The 14,370-nt window shown below is 47.6% G+C and overlaps 1 protein-coding gene across 4 annotated transcripts in view; it reads left to right on the top strand.

Moving 5' to 3' along the window:
• Window positions 1-1,962: 1,962 nt before the first annotated feature.
• The window catches only part of BLTP2 (bridge-like lipid transfer protein family member 2), a 28,581-nt gene continuing 16,173 nt past the window's right edge, over window positions 1,963-14,370 (top strand). For 3 of the 4 annotated variants that reach the window (XR_006775508.2, XM_087854636.1, XM_045773170.2), the window contains exons 1-20: window positions 1,963-2,118; window positions 2,966-3,089; window positions 3,604-3,653; window positions 3,945-4,092; window positions 4,271-4,389; window positions 4,622-4,682; window positions 4,873-5,062; window positions 5,645-5,768; window positions 5,936-6,060; window positions 6,303-6,370; window positions 6,473-6,618; window positions 7,663-7,781; window positions 7,889-8,052; window positions 8,212-8,470; window positions 8,988-9,193; window positions 11,415-12,507; window positions 12,939-13,130; window positions 13,260-13,462; window positions 13,593-13,711; window positions 13,833-14,053. Coding sequence is in view for 3 of the 4 variants with exons in the window: in XM_087854636.1 (XP_087710762.1) it covers window positions 2,051-2,118; window positions 2,966-3,089; window positions 3,604-3,653; window positions 3,945-4,092; window positions 4,271-4,389; window positions 4,622-4,682; window positions 4,873-5,062; window positions 5,645-5,768; window positions 5,936-6,060; window positions 6,303-6,370; window positions 6,473-6,618; window positions 7,663-7,781; window positions 7,889-8,052; window positions 8,212-8,470; window positions 8,988-9,193; window positions 11,415-12,507; window positions 12,939-13,130; window positions 13,260-13,462; window positions 13,593-13,711; window positions 13,833-14,053 (3,799 nt within the window). In the remaining variant the exon portion in view is untranslated. The remainder of the gene's footprint in view (window positions 2,119-2,965; window positions 3,090-3,603; window positions 3,654-3,944; window positions 4,093-4,270; window positions 4,390-4,621; window positions 4,683-4,872; window positions 5,063-5,644; window positions 5,769-5,935; window positions 6,061-6,302; window positions 6,371-6,472; window positions 6,619-7,662; window positions 7,782-7,888; window positions 8,053-8,211; window positions 8,471-8,987; window positions 9,194-11,414; window positions 12,508-12,938; window positions 13,131-13,259; window positions 13,463-13,592; window positions 13,712-13,832; window positions 14,054-14,370) is intronic. The other variant, XM_045773171.2, reaches the window with a different exon arrangement.

Below are 14,370 nucleotides of genomic sequence, written 5' to 3'. Positions count from 1 at the left end.
TGAGTAACTGTCTGAATTCTTATAGCTAGTAAATAAGGATAGGAATCCAGCTGTGTCTGGCTCACATTCTTTTTACTACACTACAGTTATGTTCACTCTTGGATGATAACTGCTCTTTTTTGGATAAATGTAGGGACTCTGAAAAGGGGGTAGAAAACGTCTGTCCTCTGCTTACCTCATTTCTTCCTTTCTGTCTGCTGGTCAATTCCAGAAAGTTTGATCCTAGGTCCTTTGAGCATGGTAGTGGTGAACAGAGGTGTCTGCCATCTGCTGGAATTTCATTGACTAGCAGGCCTTTTTATTTTTAGAAACAATGATTTTTTTTTTTTTGGTCCATTGCTTTAGGGACTTAACGTTAAACATTGGGCATACTGGGTGTGTGCCAAACGTAGCCCATGACATTAGGAGGCTTGGTTTCTTTCACAAGGACTCGTTTCAGTAAGTTGAGACCATGAACTGGTTGATCTTCATCTCCATCCTCTCCCTGCTTTTCCCACTTCATTTGCATTGATCATTTGAGATCTCTCCAGAAAGAAGTAGACAAATGATAAAGTCAACATTTCAGCTTATTGAAATATCGGCAGTAGGCTGGAAACAGTCTGGGGAGAAAGAGGAAAGGAAGTTATAGGAATCAGCTAAGTAAAGGGAACAGATTGGACAAGATGAGTATGAATAGGGAGGTGTGTTGCAAGGTACCCCAACGTGGCTTGTACAGAGTTTTCATTGAGTTGTTGGGCCTTCCCTGAAGGTTCACAGACAATACCTACCTTGCTAGGAGGCTGCAGATTACAGTGCTTGAGAGAGAAGTATGAATTTGAAACAAACGGTGGAGTCTTTAGGGAGATGTGAAATGACTGACAAGAGGACTAGATAAGGAAATCAGTTGGAGGGGTAAAAACTATGGGCAACCCAATGTGAAAATTGAAATGGTGCTTTTTTGAAGGCGTGGAAAAGAGTTTGCAAGTAAAATCTTGAAGGACATTTATGGAGATTAGGATGTAAGAGCAAAGGGATATGAAGTACTTATATCGAAATCCTCAGAATTTGTTTAGCTTGTATTGTAGGAGCGTCACCGTATTAAGAGTTGGAAGGGATCGTTGTCCAATTTCCTCATTTCGCAGAGAAGGAAACAGGCAAAATAAAGCTGATCCTGAATTATCTATTTCCTGCAATTACGTTTGCTTCCAAGATAGACTATTTGTTGTTGAGAGGCAAGAACAATTTTCTCTATTTCTGTCGTATCCCCTCAGCTCAGTGCCCAAATTGTGCTGTACACAGTAGAGACTGAAAACTTGTCCAACGAAGGGTCCAGAAAATTGAGTTTCTCACACAGTAGGTCAGTACATATTAATTGACTAGAACAATATTCAGACAGTAAAATGAATGAAAACCTCATTCCTCTGTGGATGGAATGAGGTGTGAATTTTAACTAATGTCTTTTAGTTCTTGGTTTCCTCAGTGATTTTCAGACAAGGCTCTTGAGTAAGATAGGACAGCTACTTCGTGTGACCTAGGGGAATAACTTCCGCAGTACCCTCAGTCCGGACCCTGAGTGGCTAAGCGGACTCTATAACCACCCTGGGAAAGTGTTTTGAAAGTGGAGCTCCGCCACGGAAATGAGACAGCCAAGTCTGTTGCCAGCGAGGCGAGGGCTCAGACTCGGGTCTCCGGCAAGCCCCAGGCTCCGCATTTCCGGGTGCGGAAGGGTGGGTCCAGGGGCGGGGCATGAGTGTCAGTCCGCGCGAGGCCCGCCCCCCGCCCCCACCACGGTCTCCTCTGGAGCCACGCCTGTACTTCGCGCAGGCAGCCAGTCGGCCCTGCCGGATCGCTGGCGCGGAGAGGAGTGGGGCAGGGAGACAGCTGGCTGGCTGGCGGGCTGTGGGGGGCGGGGTGCACGCGCGCCAACGCTTCCTTGTCCAGCGCCCTTCCTGCGCGTGCGGCTGGTCGGCCCGCGGCGGCGCAGAGCGGAGCCGGCGTGGGGGGGCCCCGGCAGGGCGGGGGCCGGGGCCGGAGCCGGGCCGGGCCGGGCCGGGCCGGGGCCGGGGCCGGAATGCCCCTGTTCTTCTCCGCGCTGTTGGCCTTGCTGTTGGTTGCCCTCAGCGCCCTCTTCTTAGGCCGGTGAGGGGATCCCAGCTACAGCGGGCGGGGGCTGGGGAAGGGAGACTGAGGAGGGGGCGCGCGCTGGAAAGGCGTGCGGGAGGGGAAGGGGGCTAAAGGGCAAGGTGCGCGGGCGGCGGTGGGGGAGGACCCAAGGGGGGCCGCGGAGGGGGCGCGCGGCGGGCTTGAGCGGGGGCGTCCGGCCCGAGCTGGCACCGAGAAACTGGGAGTAGGGGACACTGAGGGAGCCGGCGAGGCCTGAGGAGATGCCGAGGCCGGGAGCTCAATAGGTGTGTGTGTGACGAGGGGCCCGGCGTGGTGGCCTTCCTTTCCCCCTCCGTTCGCCCCTGAGTGTCCCTTTCACCGAGTGCAGAGGGCACCTGCAGCCTCGCCCTAGGAGCCGGAACAGGTCTGGCTGCCCAGGGGAGAGCGGCGTTTGAGCCGGCCGGGTGTGACTCCACGGTGCCTTCTCGCTGACACCTGTCTGGAGGGCGGAGACAGAGACCCTGTGGGGGAGTGTGTGATGGCCCATCTGAACCGCTGCCTGTATTTCGACTCCCCTTCCGGCCTCTTCTTTCTTCATCTGGGGCTCCTAAGGATTGGAAGGATTGCTTTCTTTGTCCCCAACTTAGGAGCTGGACTGTAGTTGGTCTGATTTCAGTTGGGTGGAGGGAACACTCCAGGACTAGGGTCTTGATTTTTGTGGCAGAGTGTATGTGACAGAGTGTTGTTTTGGGAGACCAGAAAGTTGCCCAGAAGATCCAGTTTTAGGGCATGATATTTTTGCAAGGCCTTCTAGGACCAGGAAGGGGTGAGGAAAGCCAAAACTGGGAGAGGGTCCTATGAACTCACAGGGATATTTCTGCAGGTGGTTTGTGGTCCGGTTGGCCACCAAGTGGTGTCAGCGGAAGCTGCAGGCGGAGCTAAAGATTGGCTCCTTTTTTTGGATCCAGAATGTCAGCCTTAAGTTTCAGCAGCACCAGCAAACAGTGGTGAGTCTTGGGGAACTCCCTGGGTATGTGTGTGGGGTGGACTCAGCTAAATTTTAACTTCTTATTTCTAAAATTCTGGGTGGTTTTCCTAGTTCGCCCAGCCTTGTCATTTCTTCACCAAGATGATTTTAGAGTTAGTTTGGGAACACTGGGATTGATGCAAGTTGTTGAGTTAAAAATGCTTATAAGGCACAGAGTGTTCAGGGTACAATAAGAAAGATACAGAACTAAGCACAGAAAAAAAGATAACAGGAAATGGAAGAGCTTACTGTTCTAATTTAAGAGGAGAAATAGTAACATATCCATAAAAGAGAAATACTGAGCAAGTTCAACCAATGTCATTGTGAGGAACAGGATATAGTGCTGAGGAGAGAAGTTGGTGGAAATGGAGTGGAGAATACTAAGTGGAAGGGCTATAGCACTTCCTTCTCTTCTTAGAATCTTTTCTGGCTGTCAAGCTGGTCATGGCTTACCTAGCAGCTAGTGTACAAAGCTCTTTTCCACACTGTTTTAGGAAATTGATAGCCTGTGGATTTCCAGCAAACTCTTTAGCCATGATCTGCCGTGAGTACCCTATATCCTCACTCTTTCCTTGGGAAATATTTTGGGATTGGGTTTTGCAGAATGACATTCTACAGAGGCCTCACAGCCCAAGGAGGGGGCGGGGGTTTTGCTGATATCCTGGTTAGCCTGGAAGCTACTATTTTGTGAGACAGATATTGATAACTACTGTAAGACTGTTCTCCATGATTTGAGCTACATTTTTAGGGAGGATGGGAGAGTGAATGTAGAGGAGAGGAGGAGACTGCTAGGAAGGGCTGGACCTGATGGCAGTGAGGTCTCTCTTCTGGGCAGACGCTATGTGGCATTGTGCTTTGGAGAAGTGCGTATCAGAACGGACCTACAGAAGGTTTCTGGCCTGTTTGCCCCATTTTCCCAGAGCACTGGGGTGCATCAAAAGGAACTGTCCTTCAATCCATCCTTACTGAAGATATTCTGTCAGGTGAGATACTTTTCCCACTTTCCTGGACTGTAGTAGGGATGGCTGGCTGGAGAGTGATGGGTAGATTTTTCTACTGTTTTGGGAATATAATGCCAAAAGATGCCTCTTATTCTTTCTCTACTGGAAAGGAAACGCTGTGCCTTGATATTAATGATTATTCTTTGCTGCTTCTTTCTAGCTCTTCTCCATTCATGTAGATTCTATAAACATCATGGTTCTCAAGGTGGCTACTTCTGAGTCTTTGTGGCACATTCAGATCAGAGAAAGCAGCTTTCTTTTGGATAGTGATGGGAAAAGGTAACCGCTGGGTAAAAGAAGGTCTGGTAGCCCCATTCTTGCCTTATGGTTGTTTCAGTGTGGGTGGATGTCAGGGTTTTATAAAGGTGTCAAGTTCTCATTCTGTAGCAATTTGAGGCGAGGCTAAGATTAGGCACTTCTGTTTGCCTCGTTCCTTTTAGCCAATAAAGCTTGACTGAAGTTAAATGGTGAGGAAAGGGGCTAAGTGCTCTTAATTTTTTTCCTTTCCCAGGCTGAAATGTGAGGTGAGCCTAAATCAGATCAACAGCAAAGTTCTAAAGAGTGGCCAGTTGGTGAGTATGCCATGGTCATTTAGATGCCCTGTTTCCTTCTGGGCATAAGATATGAAGGAGCTTACATTCTAGATTCTGTGTTCTTATGGGGGGGAGTTCTCTTAAGGTGGTGTTCTAGACCACTGCATTTTGACCCAAAACTCCCAGACTCCCTACATCTTAACACCTTAGATGCTTGTCCTCCCTGCAGGAGGACACCTGCCTAGCGGAGCTCTCACTGGCCCTAAAGTTGTGTCTAGAGGTGGGCATCAGCAGTCGGCAACTGAAGGCGATCACTGTGGATATGTGGACACTCCATGCTGAACTGCATGAGGGCCTTTTTCATAGTCAGCTGCTACGCCAGGGCCCAAGCCTGGCACCCAAACCTGTTCCTTGTTCAGGTAAAGCCCTGGACAGTAAGCTTCTTGGCTGCGCTGTTCTTTGATTATTCTGGAATTACATAAAAATAGTGGTCTCACTACTCATTAGGTGTGATTTGTTATTCAGCATGACCTTTGTTCCTGAGGATAGCTAAAGGAAATAGGGCATTTACTCGTGGTGAGTGAAAGAACTAATATTTAGTGGTAATTATCGTGAGTTAGACTTGTAGTACGAGTTTTATCTATTGTCTTTCACTAAATTCTCAGCATTTCACAAATGAGGAAGCAAGCCAAGAAGAGCAGATAGATGACTTGACTGAGGTCATAGGTCTAGTCAGTAGTAAAAATGGGGTGTGAATTATTTTGCCCTAAAGTCCATATTCTTTGCATTATATCAACCTGTTACCCATATTGTTTTTTAAACTCCGGGGAAGGAAGTATAGTGGGTGCCTGGATCTCTGGGATATTTGCCTTGTGGCCTAGGATTGGGCATTTGGTTAGCCTACTTAAATGGGAAGATTTGGCCAAAGAGGACAGGACATTTTGGGAGATTTGAGTATGTTAAGGATTGATGGTTCTTGTGTTACTCATTCATGTTTTCAGAGGTGACAGAGAACTTGGCTGAGCCAAATCTGCCTGGCCTGTACCTCCTTCAGCAGCTGCCAGATCAGGTCAAGGTGAAAATGGAGATCACAAGTGTGGTGCTATCCATGAATAGTCAGAAGAGGTGAGAGCTCTCTTGATACAGAAGTGTGGAGAGTGATGGTTGGAGCTATATGCTGGGGTCTCTGTGATCAGCCTAGTAGCTGCACTGCGCTGAGCTTGTCTGTGGGGAGAAAGGGAGGAGGAATGACATTCCGTGTATTTCTGAGCCAGAGTCTGTCTCTGGTCCAGGCACCTGAATTGGACGCTGAAGCTGCTGCATTTCCTGTACCACCGTGATGAGGATCAGCTGCCTCTTCGAAGCTTCACAGCAAACTCTGATATGGCACAGATGAGCACTGAACTCCTACTGAAAGGTTCCTGGGTGGGGACGTCGGTACCAAGAAGACCAGACCCTTTCTTTCCCCCATACCCCGTTTGGCCTTCTTAATATCAGTGTAGCTGGGGATGGGGAGGAGGGAATATATGGAGAGTAAAGAGCCCCAACTCATGAGTTTTGGTGACAGCCTATTCATCTGCTTGCCTGTCTCTGACCCTCTCTTAGTTTTACCTTTTGTCTTCCCAGTGTTCTTCTCTGATCTGCTCTTTGTCCTCACAGATGGGTTGTTGCTGTCCCAGAGCCGCCAGCGCATTGTCTGTCTCAACTCCCTCAAGGCTAGTGTGCAGGTGTGATGACTGTGATACCAAGGGTCATTCCTTTCTCTGCTCTCTCCCTGTATCATAGCACTGAGATAAAACCCAACCCAACAGTTCTGATGTTATTTCCAGGTGACCACCATTGACCTCTCAGCCTCCCTGGTTTTGAATACTTGTATTATTCATTACCGGCACCAGGAATTCTCTCACTGGCTGCACATGCTAGCACTGGAGACCCAGGAGTCTAGTTCATCTGTTTTTAAGCAAAGAAAGAAAAGGTCAGTGTAATCTTTTTTAGCTGCCATCTTTTCAGGTAGATTCTCAGATTCTTTTGATCTAAAGTGGCATATTGTGTTAAATATGTATTTGATTAGTTCAGTAGCAATTCTATGTTATTTATTTTTGTTTTTATTTTTTGAGAGAGAGCAAGCATGGGAGGGGTGGGGGAGAGGCAGGAGGAGGGGGAGAGAGAGAATCCCAAGCAGGGGCTTAATCCCACCACCCTGAGATCATGACCTGAGCTGAAATCAAGAGTCGGACGCTTAACTGACTGAGCCACCCAGGCGCCCCAATAGTGCTTCTATTTTATATATCTTCCCCATTAAACTGGATTCTTTGACAGTAGGATGAAGTCTCTTTTGTTTTTATGTCTTCAGTGCCCAGCACAGTGCCTTATTATACAAAACAAACAGTTGTTGCACTGAGTGTAAATGATCCACAATCTTGTCTGCCTTAGATTATAAGGTGATACGTCCTGTCAACAATGTCATCTCTCTCTGCATTGTGTTGCATAGAGAACTTAAGGTTAATGGCTTGGAAGCAGGGACGCCTGGGTGGCTTAGTTGTTAAGTGTCTGCCTTCAGCTCAAGTCATGATCCCAGGGTCCTGGGATTGAGTCCCACATCGGGCTCCATGCTCAGCAGGGAGCCTGCTTCTCCCTCTGCCTGCCACTCCCCCTGCTTGTGCTTTCTCTTTCTCTGACAAATAAATAAATAAAATCTTTAAAAAAATGGCTTGGAAGCAATGCTCCTTGGTTGTATTAGGTTGAATCATGTGATATACTGATGTTCATATTTGACATTCATATTTGATTTATGAAATTGCAATCTCATATGGTTCAACATAATAACCTTTCTTACATTCCTGCAGTTTACTATTGGGAATAGCAAACTTATGAATTTGGTCTTTTATTTTCTAGTTGCATTCCATCCTAAGAATCACAACAAAACTCACCCTGACTTTTGAGAGCTTCAGGTATCTGTTCCATAACAGGAAGCTGCAATTCTTTCCTTATCAAACAATGATGTCTTATCCCTATGCAGAACCTTTCCCCAAATCCTGGCTCCCATCATCTTTAGCACCTCCATCTCCAATGTCAACGTTTCTGTTCAGCTTGGTGATACACCACCCTTTGCCTTGGGATTCAATTCCATTTCTCTAGGTAAGACTCTGGGATGGAAAAGGAACAAGAATCTGTCCATTCGTGAAGCTAGGCCCAGTTAATGGCAACAGTGGCTCCATAGAACTCTCTCCTACCTTTTTGTTCAGATTACCAGCACCTGAGGCCACAAAGTATCCATCAGCGGGGCGTCCTAAGTGTGGACCATCTCTGCTGGCGGGTGGGCAGTGACTCCCACATTCAGCGGGCACCCCACCCACCCAATATGCATGTTTGGGGTGAGGCACTTGTCCTGGACTCTTTCACGCTACAGGTAGGTGGGTACTTTGGTGAACAGGGGCCCATACAGTTTCCTTTTTCTGCCATGCTTTAGAGGACGGAGTACCTTTTTGGTAGAAGATGATGCATCAGGGTATTGCAGAACTGTGTGTTCTGCATGCTCCTAATGGGGCTCTCTCTTCTTCTTTCCTAGGGTAGCTATAACCAGCCTTTGGGCCTGTCTAGCACCCAGTCAGATACTCTCTTTCTTGATTGTACCATCCGTGGACTGCAGGTAGAAGCGTCAGATACCTGTGCCCAATGTCTCTCTCGCATTTTATCTTTGATGGACACACAATCTGGGAAGTCAGCTGTCTCTAGAGAAACTTCATTTGGGGAATCCGTGTCATTACTGTGGAAGGTGGACTTGAAGGTGGAGGACATGAACTTGTTCACCCTTTCTGCCCTGGTTGGTAAGTGGGACAGGGAGTCTATACCTAAGTGGGTAGTTTGTAACCTAAGCAGATTATGCTGGTTCATTTGGCTCCTTCTCATTTAATGAAGCTGATTATTTGGGCTTTTTTTTAATTAAAGGCATGAAATGCTGGAAGATCTTACATAACTCTTGGGTTTCTTGATATTTCTTAAAGTCCAATAGGAGATATTAAGTATTAGGCAAAATTTATTTTTAAAAAAAGCCTTGATAGTTGATTGAGATGTGTGTAGTTTTTTTCCCCTTATGTGTTTAGTTCTAGAGAGTAACTGATATATCTCTGGGCACTTTGTAGGAGTTAGGGAGCTTCTTTGTCTTTGCCAAATTTAGGTAGGGTAGGATAGGAAGGGAAAAATTTCTCTGAAACATGAGGGATGAACTTAGGGAGGTATAGGGAATAAAACTAGAGTGAAGGGAATGAGTAAGAAAGGAGAGTGAAGGCTGAAGTTGCCATGTGAGAGCTGAGAACCGATGCTAACGTGATTTCTGGATGTTAGGGGCTTCAGAGGTCCGACTGGACACACTGACTGTCCTGGGAAGTGCTGAAACCTCCACTGTGGGTGTCCAGGGACTTGTGCTTGCCCTGGTGAAGTCAGTCACAGAGAAGATGCAACCCTGCTGTAAGGCTCCTGACATCCCCACTCCCGTGCTCAGCCTCTCCATGCTCTCCATCACCTATCATAGCAGCATCCGCTCTCTGGAGGTAATGCTTCTGTGGGGAGGTGGAGTCCGGTTGGTTTTTCTCTAGGCCGAAGAGCATTTCCCAGTCTTTTGAGTGTGTCGTGAAACCCATCTGAGAGAAATATGACACCTTGTGTTATTCTTTTTGTCCTGGCTTGTTCTGCATATTTTTAACTGTTTATTATCAAATGTAAAGTATACACAGAACTAGAGAGAATATATGAACTTGTATGTATCCATACCCAGCTTCAGTAATTACCACTTACGACCAACCTCTTTCAGCTCTGTACCCACCAATTGCCCTGCCGCCTGCTCCCGGATTATTTTGAAGCAGACATAAACCAGGACAGATAATTTCAACTGTAAATATTTCAGTGCATATCTCTGAAAAATATGGGACTTTTTTTTAAAGATCATGATCTGGTGTTATTTTGCTGAAGCACTCAGCTCATTAAAAGGCTGGAAGGGAGAGATGCCGGGCTGGCTCAGTTGGTGGAGTGTGGAACTCTTGATCTTGGGGTTGTAATTTCGAGCCCCACATTGGGTGTAGAGATTATTTAAAAATAAAGTCTTTAAAAAAATAAATAAAAGGTTGGAAGGGATATGAAGATGGAGGCACTGGCAAGTTTTAAGAGGTTTTCCAAGATCTTTCTCCTCAGGGTATCAGGTGGATATGGAACCCTCTTAGGAGGGGAGTGGGATGTCTTTCTAATTGTCAGACTTCAGCTTCCTTGGGAAACTGAGGAGTTGCCTTTTCAGAGGCTGGAACTCAAAGGCATTTTTCTGTTCTGGAATTTAAATTTTTTCTGCTTAACTTTCGGAATTGACTTTGTTTTTCAAGGTTACAAGGACTCCCTTCTTTGAGGCATACTTTCATATAAGTCAGTTGCTGTATTGTGTGGTCAGTCCTTTTTATACTCTTTAAGAATTAAGTCAAGGGGCGCCTGGGTGGCTCCGCTGGTTGAGCGTCCGACTCTTGGTTTCCGCTCAGGTTGTGATCGTATGGTTGTGGGATTGAGCCCCACATCAGGTTCTGCGCTCAGTGTCGTCTTCTTGAGGTACTTTCTCCCTCTCTCTCTGCCTCTCCCCACTCGCACACTCTCTCCCCCTCAACCCATAAAATGAATAAATAAAATATTTAAAAAAAAATTAAGTCAAGATGTAATCATTGCATAAAACATTTTCTTTTCTTGGGTCGCCTGGGTGGCTCAGTCGTTAAGTGTCTGCCTTCGGCTCAGGGCGTGATCCCAGAGTTCTGGGATCGAGCCCCACGTCGGGCTCTTCCGCTGGGAGCCTGCTTCTTCCTCTCCCACTCCCCCTGCTTGTGTTCCCTCTCTCGCTGGCTGTCTCTCTCAAATAAATAAATAAAATCTTTAAAAAAAAAATCTAAAAATTTAAAATCCTTGTTTAAAAAAATTTTTTTTCTTTTCTTTTTTTTTTTTTTTAAAGATTTTATTTATTTATTCGACAGAGGTAGAGACAGCCAGCGAGAGAGGGAACACAAGCAGGGGGAGTGGGAGAGGAAGAAGCAGGCTCATAGTGGAAGAGCCTGATGTGGGGCTTGATCCCACAACGCCGGGATCACGCCCTGAGCCGAAGGCAGACGCTTAACCGCTGTGCCACCCAGGCGCCCCTCTTTTTTTTTTTTAAGATTTTATTTATTCATTTGAGAGAGAGAGAGAGAGTGAGCATGAGTGGGGTGAGGGGCGGAGGGAGAAGCAGACTCCCCACTGATCAGGGAGCCCAACGCAGGGCTCAATCCCAGGACTCTGGGACCTGAGCCGAAGGCAGATGCTTAACCAACTGAGCTACCCAGGCGCCCCACAAAAAACATTTTCAAATTGATTGTTACAGTGGTTATTATACAGAGTGTGGCTATTATAGAAAGATAACTCAAAAAGAAAAACAAAAAGCCAAATGACTTACTAAGTATGTGTTGTATGTACTGCATATCCTACGGTAGATATTAAAGAATCAACACACATGGCCTACACTCTCAGACAATTTAGAATCCAGTTGGGAACTCAGAAGTGTAAATGCTCTTACATATAAGTAAGAACTGTAGCTCAGTATATTCATGCTAAGGGGAACAAGGCAAGGGAGTAACGGATATAGTTGCTCAGGAAATGTCTCTGAGTGGAGATGGTTCTTGACCCAGGTGTGCATGTATAGGAATAATCCCAGCCATCTCTCCTATTTTGGGATATTGTAATTGACAGATCTTTCTCTCTTGCTCCCTGAAGGTTCAGTGTGGTACAGGGCTGACCTTACTTTGGAGCCCCCCAGATCACATGTACCTGTACCAGCATGTCCTGGCTACCTTGCATTGCCGAGACCTACTAAGAGCTACTCTGTTTCCTGAGTCTGTTCCACTCGTTGCACTAGAGACTCCAGAGACTGCGTCTGAACCAGAAGGCCTTCTCCCTGAGCCATCTCCCCCAAAGCGGCTACTAAACCTGATGCTAGAAGTGAGCACAGCTAAGCTGACCGCTTTTGTAGCCGAGGACAAGTTCATTACCCTGGCTGCAGAGAGTGTGTCGCTGAGCCGGCATGGGGGTTCACTGCAGGCTTACTGCCCGGAGCTGGCTGCCGGCTTTGATGGCAATAGCATCTTCAACTTCAAGGAGGTGGAGGTACAGCTGCTGCCTGAACTGGAGGAGATGATCCTCCACCGGAACCCTTTCCCTGTGCTGCAGACCCTCCGGAACCGTGTTTGGCTCCTCTCCCTGGGCTCAGTCTCAGTGGAGTTTCCTTATCAGTATGATTTCTCTCGAACTCTGGATGAGGCTGTGGGAGTTCAGAAATGGCTGAAGGGGCTGCATCGAGGAACTCATGCTCAGGCTTCTCCAAGCTCTGCCCCACTCCCACCTGATCTACTCTTGAAGGTTCAGCACTTCTCATGGGTTTTCCTAGATGACGTTTTTGAGGTGAAACTTCGTGATAACTATGAACTAATGAAGGATGAAAGTAAGGAGAGTGCCAAAAGGCTGCAGTTGCTGGATGCCAAGGTGGCTGCCCTTCGGAAGCAACATGGGGAATTATTGCCAGCCCGTAAAATTGAGGAGCTCTATGCCTCTTTGGAACATAAAAACATTGAAATCTACATTCAGCGCTCCCGTCGTCTCTATGGCAACACACCTATGCGCCGGGCGCTGCTCACTTGGAGCCTGGCAGGGCTAGAGCTGGTAGCTCTGGCAGATGCCTCCTTCCATGGGCCTGAGCGTGTGGTAGAGCAAGTTCAAGAGCTTGATCCAGGCAGCCCTTTCCCTGCTGAGGGAGTAGATCTTGTCATTCAGTGGTGTCGTATGCTCAAGTGCAGTGTTAAGACATTTTTGGGTAAGTAGCACTTCCTTATTTGCAGAGCGTGGTGTTTGCCCTCAGAGCTCCAGAAAGCTCTTTGAGTGACTACAGAGGAACTCAGTTATATTGGGAACTGTGGTGGTTTTTGGATGGGTGGAGTGGGATGGGTGGGCTTCTCTTCCTTTCTTTGTTCCTGAATTTCACCCCGAAACTGCTTGGCTAACATAAAGGACAACTAACACAGTCATCTTCAGGGTTGGTGTGCCTCTTGGATCTCAGTGTTATTCCCCTCACCATCTGCTCAGTGTCTCCATGCCCTTTTCCAGCTTTTCTACCGACTGCCAGCTCTTGTTCTGTCAGTTGACCTTGTTAAATAGATGGGTAAAAGTAGTGGCAGGGGAGAAAATGCTCAAGAATGTTGAGACAGTCCTCTGAATAGTCAGCGTATATCCTCCCTGTAATAACAGTTCGGATAAGAGATTATCCCCGGTACCTGTTTGAGATACGTGACTGGCGGCTGATGGGTCGACTTGTGGGCACCGAGCAGAGTGGTCAGCCTTGCTCCCGGCGGCGTCAAATCTTGCACTTGGGGCTTCCATGGGGTAATGTGGCAGTAGAGAGGAATATGCCCCCACTCAAGTTCTACCACGACTTCCGCTGTGAGTAGAGGAGGGCAGTTGGTTTGGCTGAGGGACATTGTGATGGCTGGGATGGGAGATGAGCTGAGGCCCTCTGGAGTGAAGAAAGAAGTTGTGTAACAAGTTGTACCCTTTGCTCCTCTATCCCAGCGGAAATCTTTCAGTACACAGTGGTATGGGGCCCGTGCTGGGATCCAGCCTGGACACTGATTAGCCAATCTGTGGACCTCTTAACCAAGCCCTCAGCTGACCCCAGCCCACCCTTGCCCTGGTGGGACAAGAGCCGTCTTCTGTTCCATGGGGACTGGCACATGGACATTGAACAGGCAAATCTGCACCAGCTGGCTACTGAGGTGAGGGGTTCCAGAGGAGTTGTTTTCTTATTACAATGGTACGGTTGGGGGGAAGAGAGAACGGTACTCATTTGGGAGATTTGGGTGATACTCTTATCCAGATCTCACCGAGTTGTTGGGGTGGTTATAGGACCCGTACAACACAACAGAAAATATGCACTGGGAGTGGAGCCACCTGTCTTTTCATTGGAAACCTGGTCAGTTTGTGTTCAAGGGTGACTTGGATGTCAACGTGAGAACAGCTTCTAAGTGAGTGGAGTGAAGGGTGGGGCCTCAACAGGGTGAGGGATTCAGGTTGGAGGGAGAGGGGAAGGGCCAGAGGGTTGCAAGGGACCAGGGCACTGAGAGCTGGGACTCTGTTGTGAGACAGGTATGATGACTGCTGCTTCCTTCACCTGCCTGACCTCTGCATGACACTGGACCTGCAGTGGCTATGCCATGGGAACCCCCACGATCACCACAGTGTCACTCTGCGGGCCCCAGAGTTTCTGCCTGAGGTGCCCTTGGGCCAGCTCCATGACTCCTATCGGGCATTCCGCTCTGAGAACCTCAATCTCTCCATCAAGATGGATCTGACCCGGCACAGTGGGAGTGAGGCTTGGGTCTGGGGCAACGGGAGGAAGGATTGGGAGGATGGGCTTAAATACCAAAGGCTTCAACTTGACCATCTTGGGAGGGGGTAGGGAAAACAAGGGATGATTTGGATCAGGACCTTTTTTTGAAAAAGGGCTATTGAACACAAAGCTTAGTTTTTTTGTTTTTTGTTTTTTTTTTTAAGATTTTACTTATTCCTTTGGGAGAGAGAGACAGAGAGAGTACAAGCAGAGGGAGAAGGAGAAGCAGGCTCCCCACTGAGCAGGGAGCCAGATGTGGGGCTCAGTCCCAGGACTTGGAGATCATGACTTGAG

Source organism: Ursus americanus, chromosome 23 (assembly GCF_024610735.1).
Source record: "Ursus americanus isolate L20-20 chromosome 23, mUrsAme1.1.p, whole genome shotgun sequence".
In the NCBI taxonomy this organism is placed as follows: domain Eukaryota; kingdom Metazoa; phylum Chordata; class Mammalia; order Carnivora; family Ursidae; genus Ursus; species Ursus americanus.
Note: the sequence above shows the minus strand (reverse complement) of the source record. Positions and strands in the feature narration are given on the sequence as shown.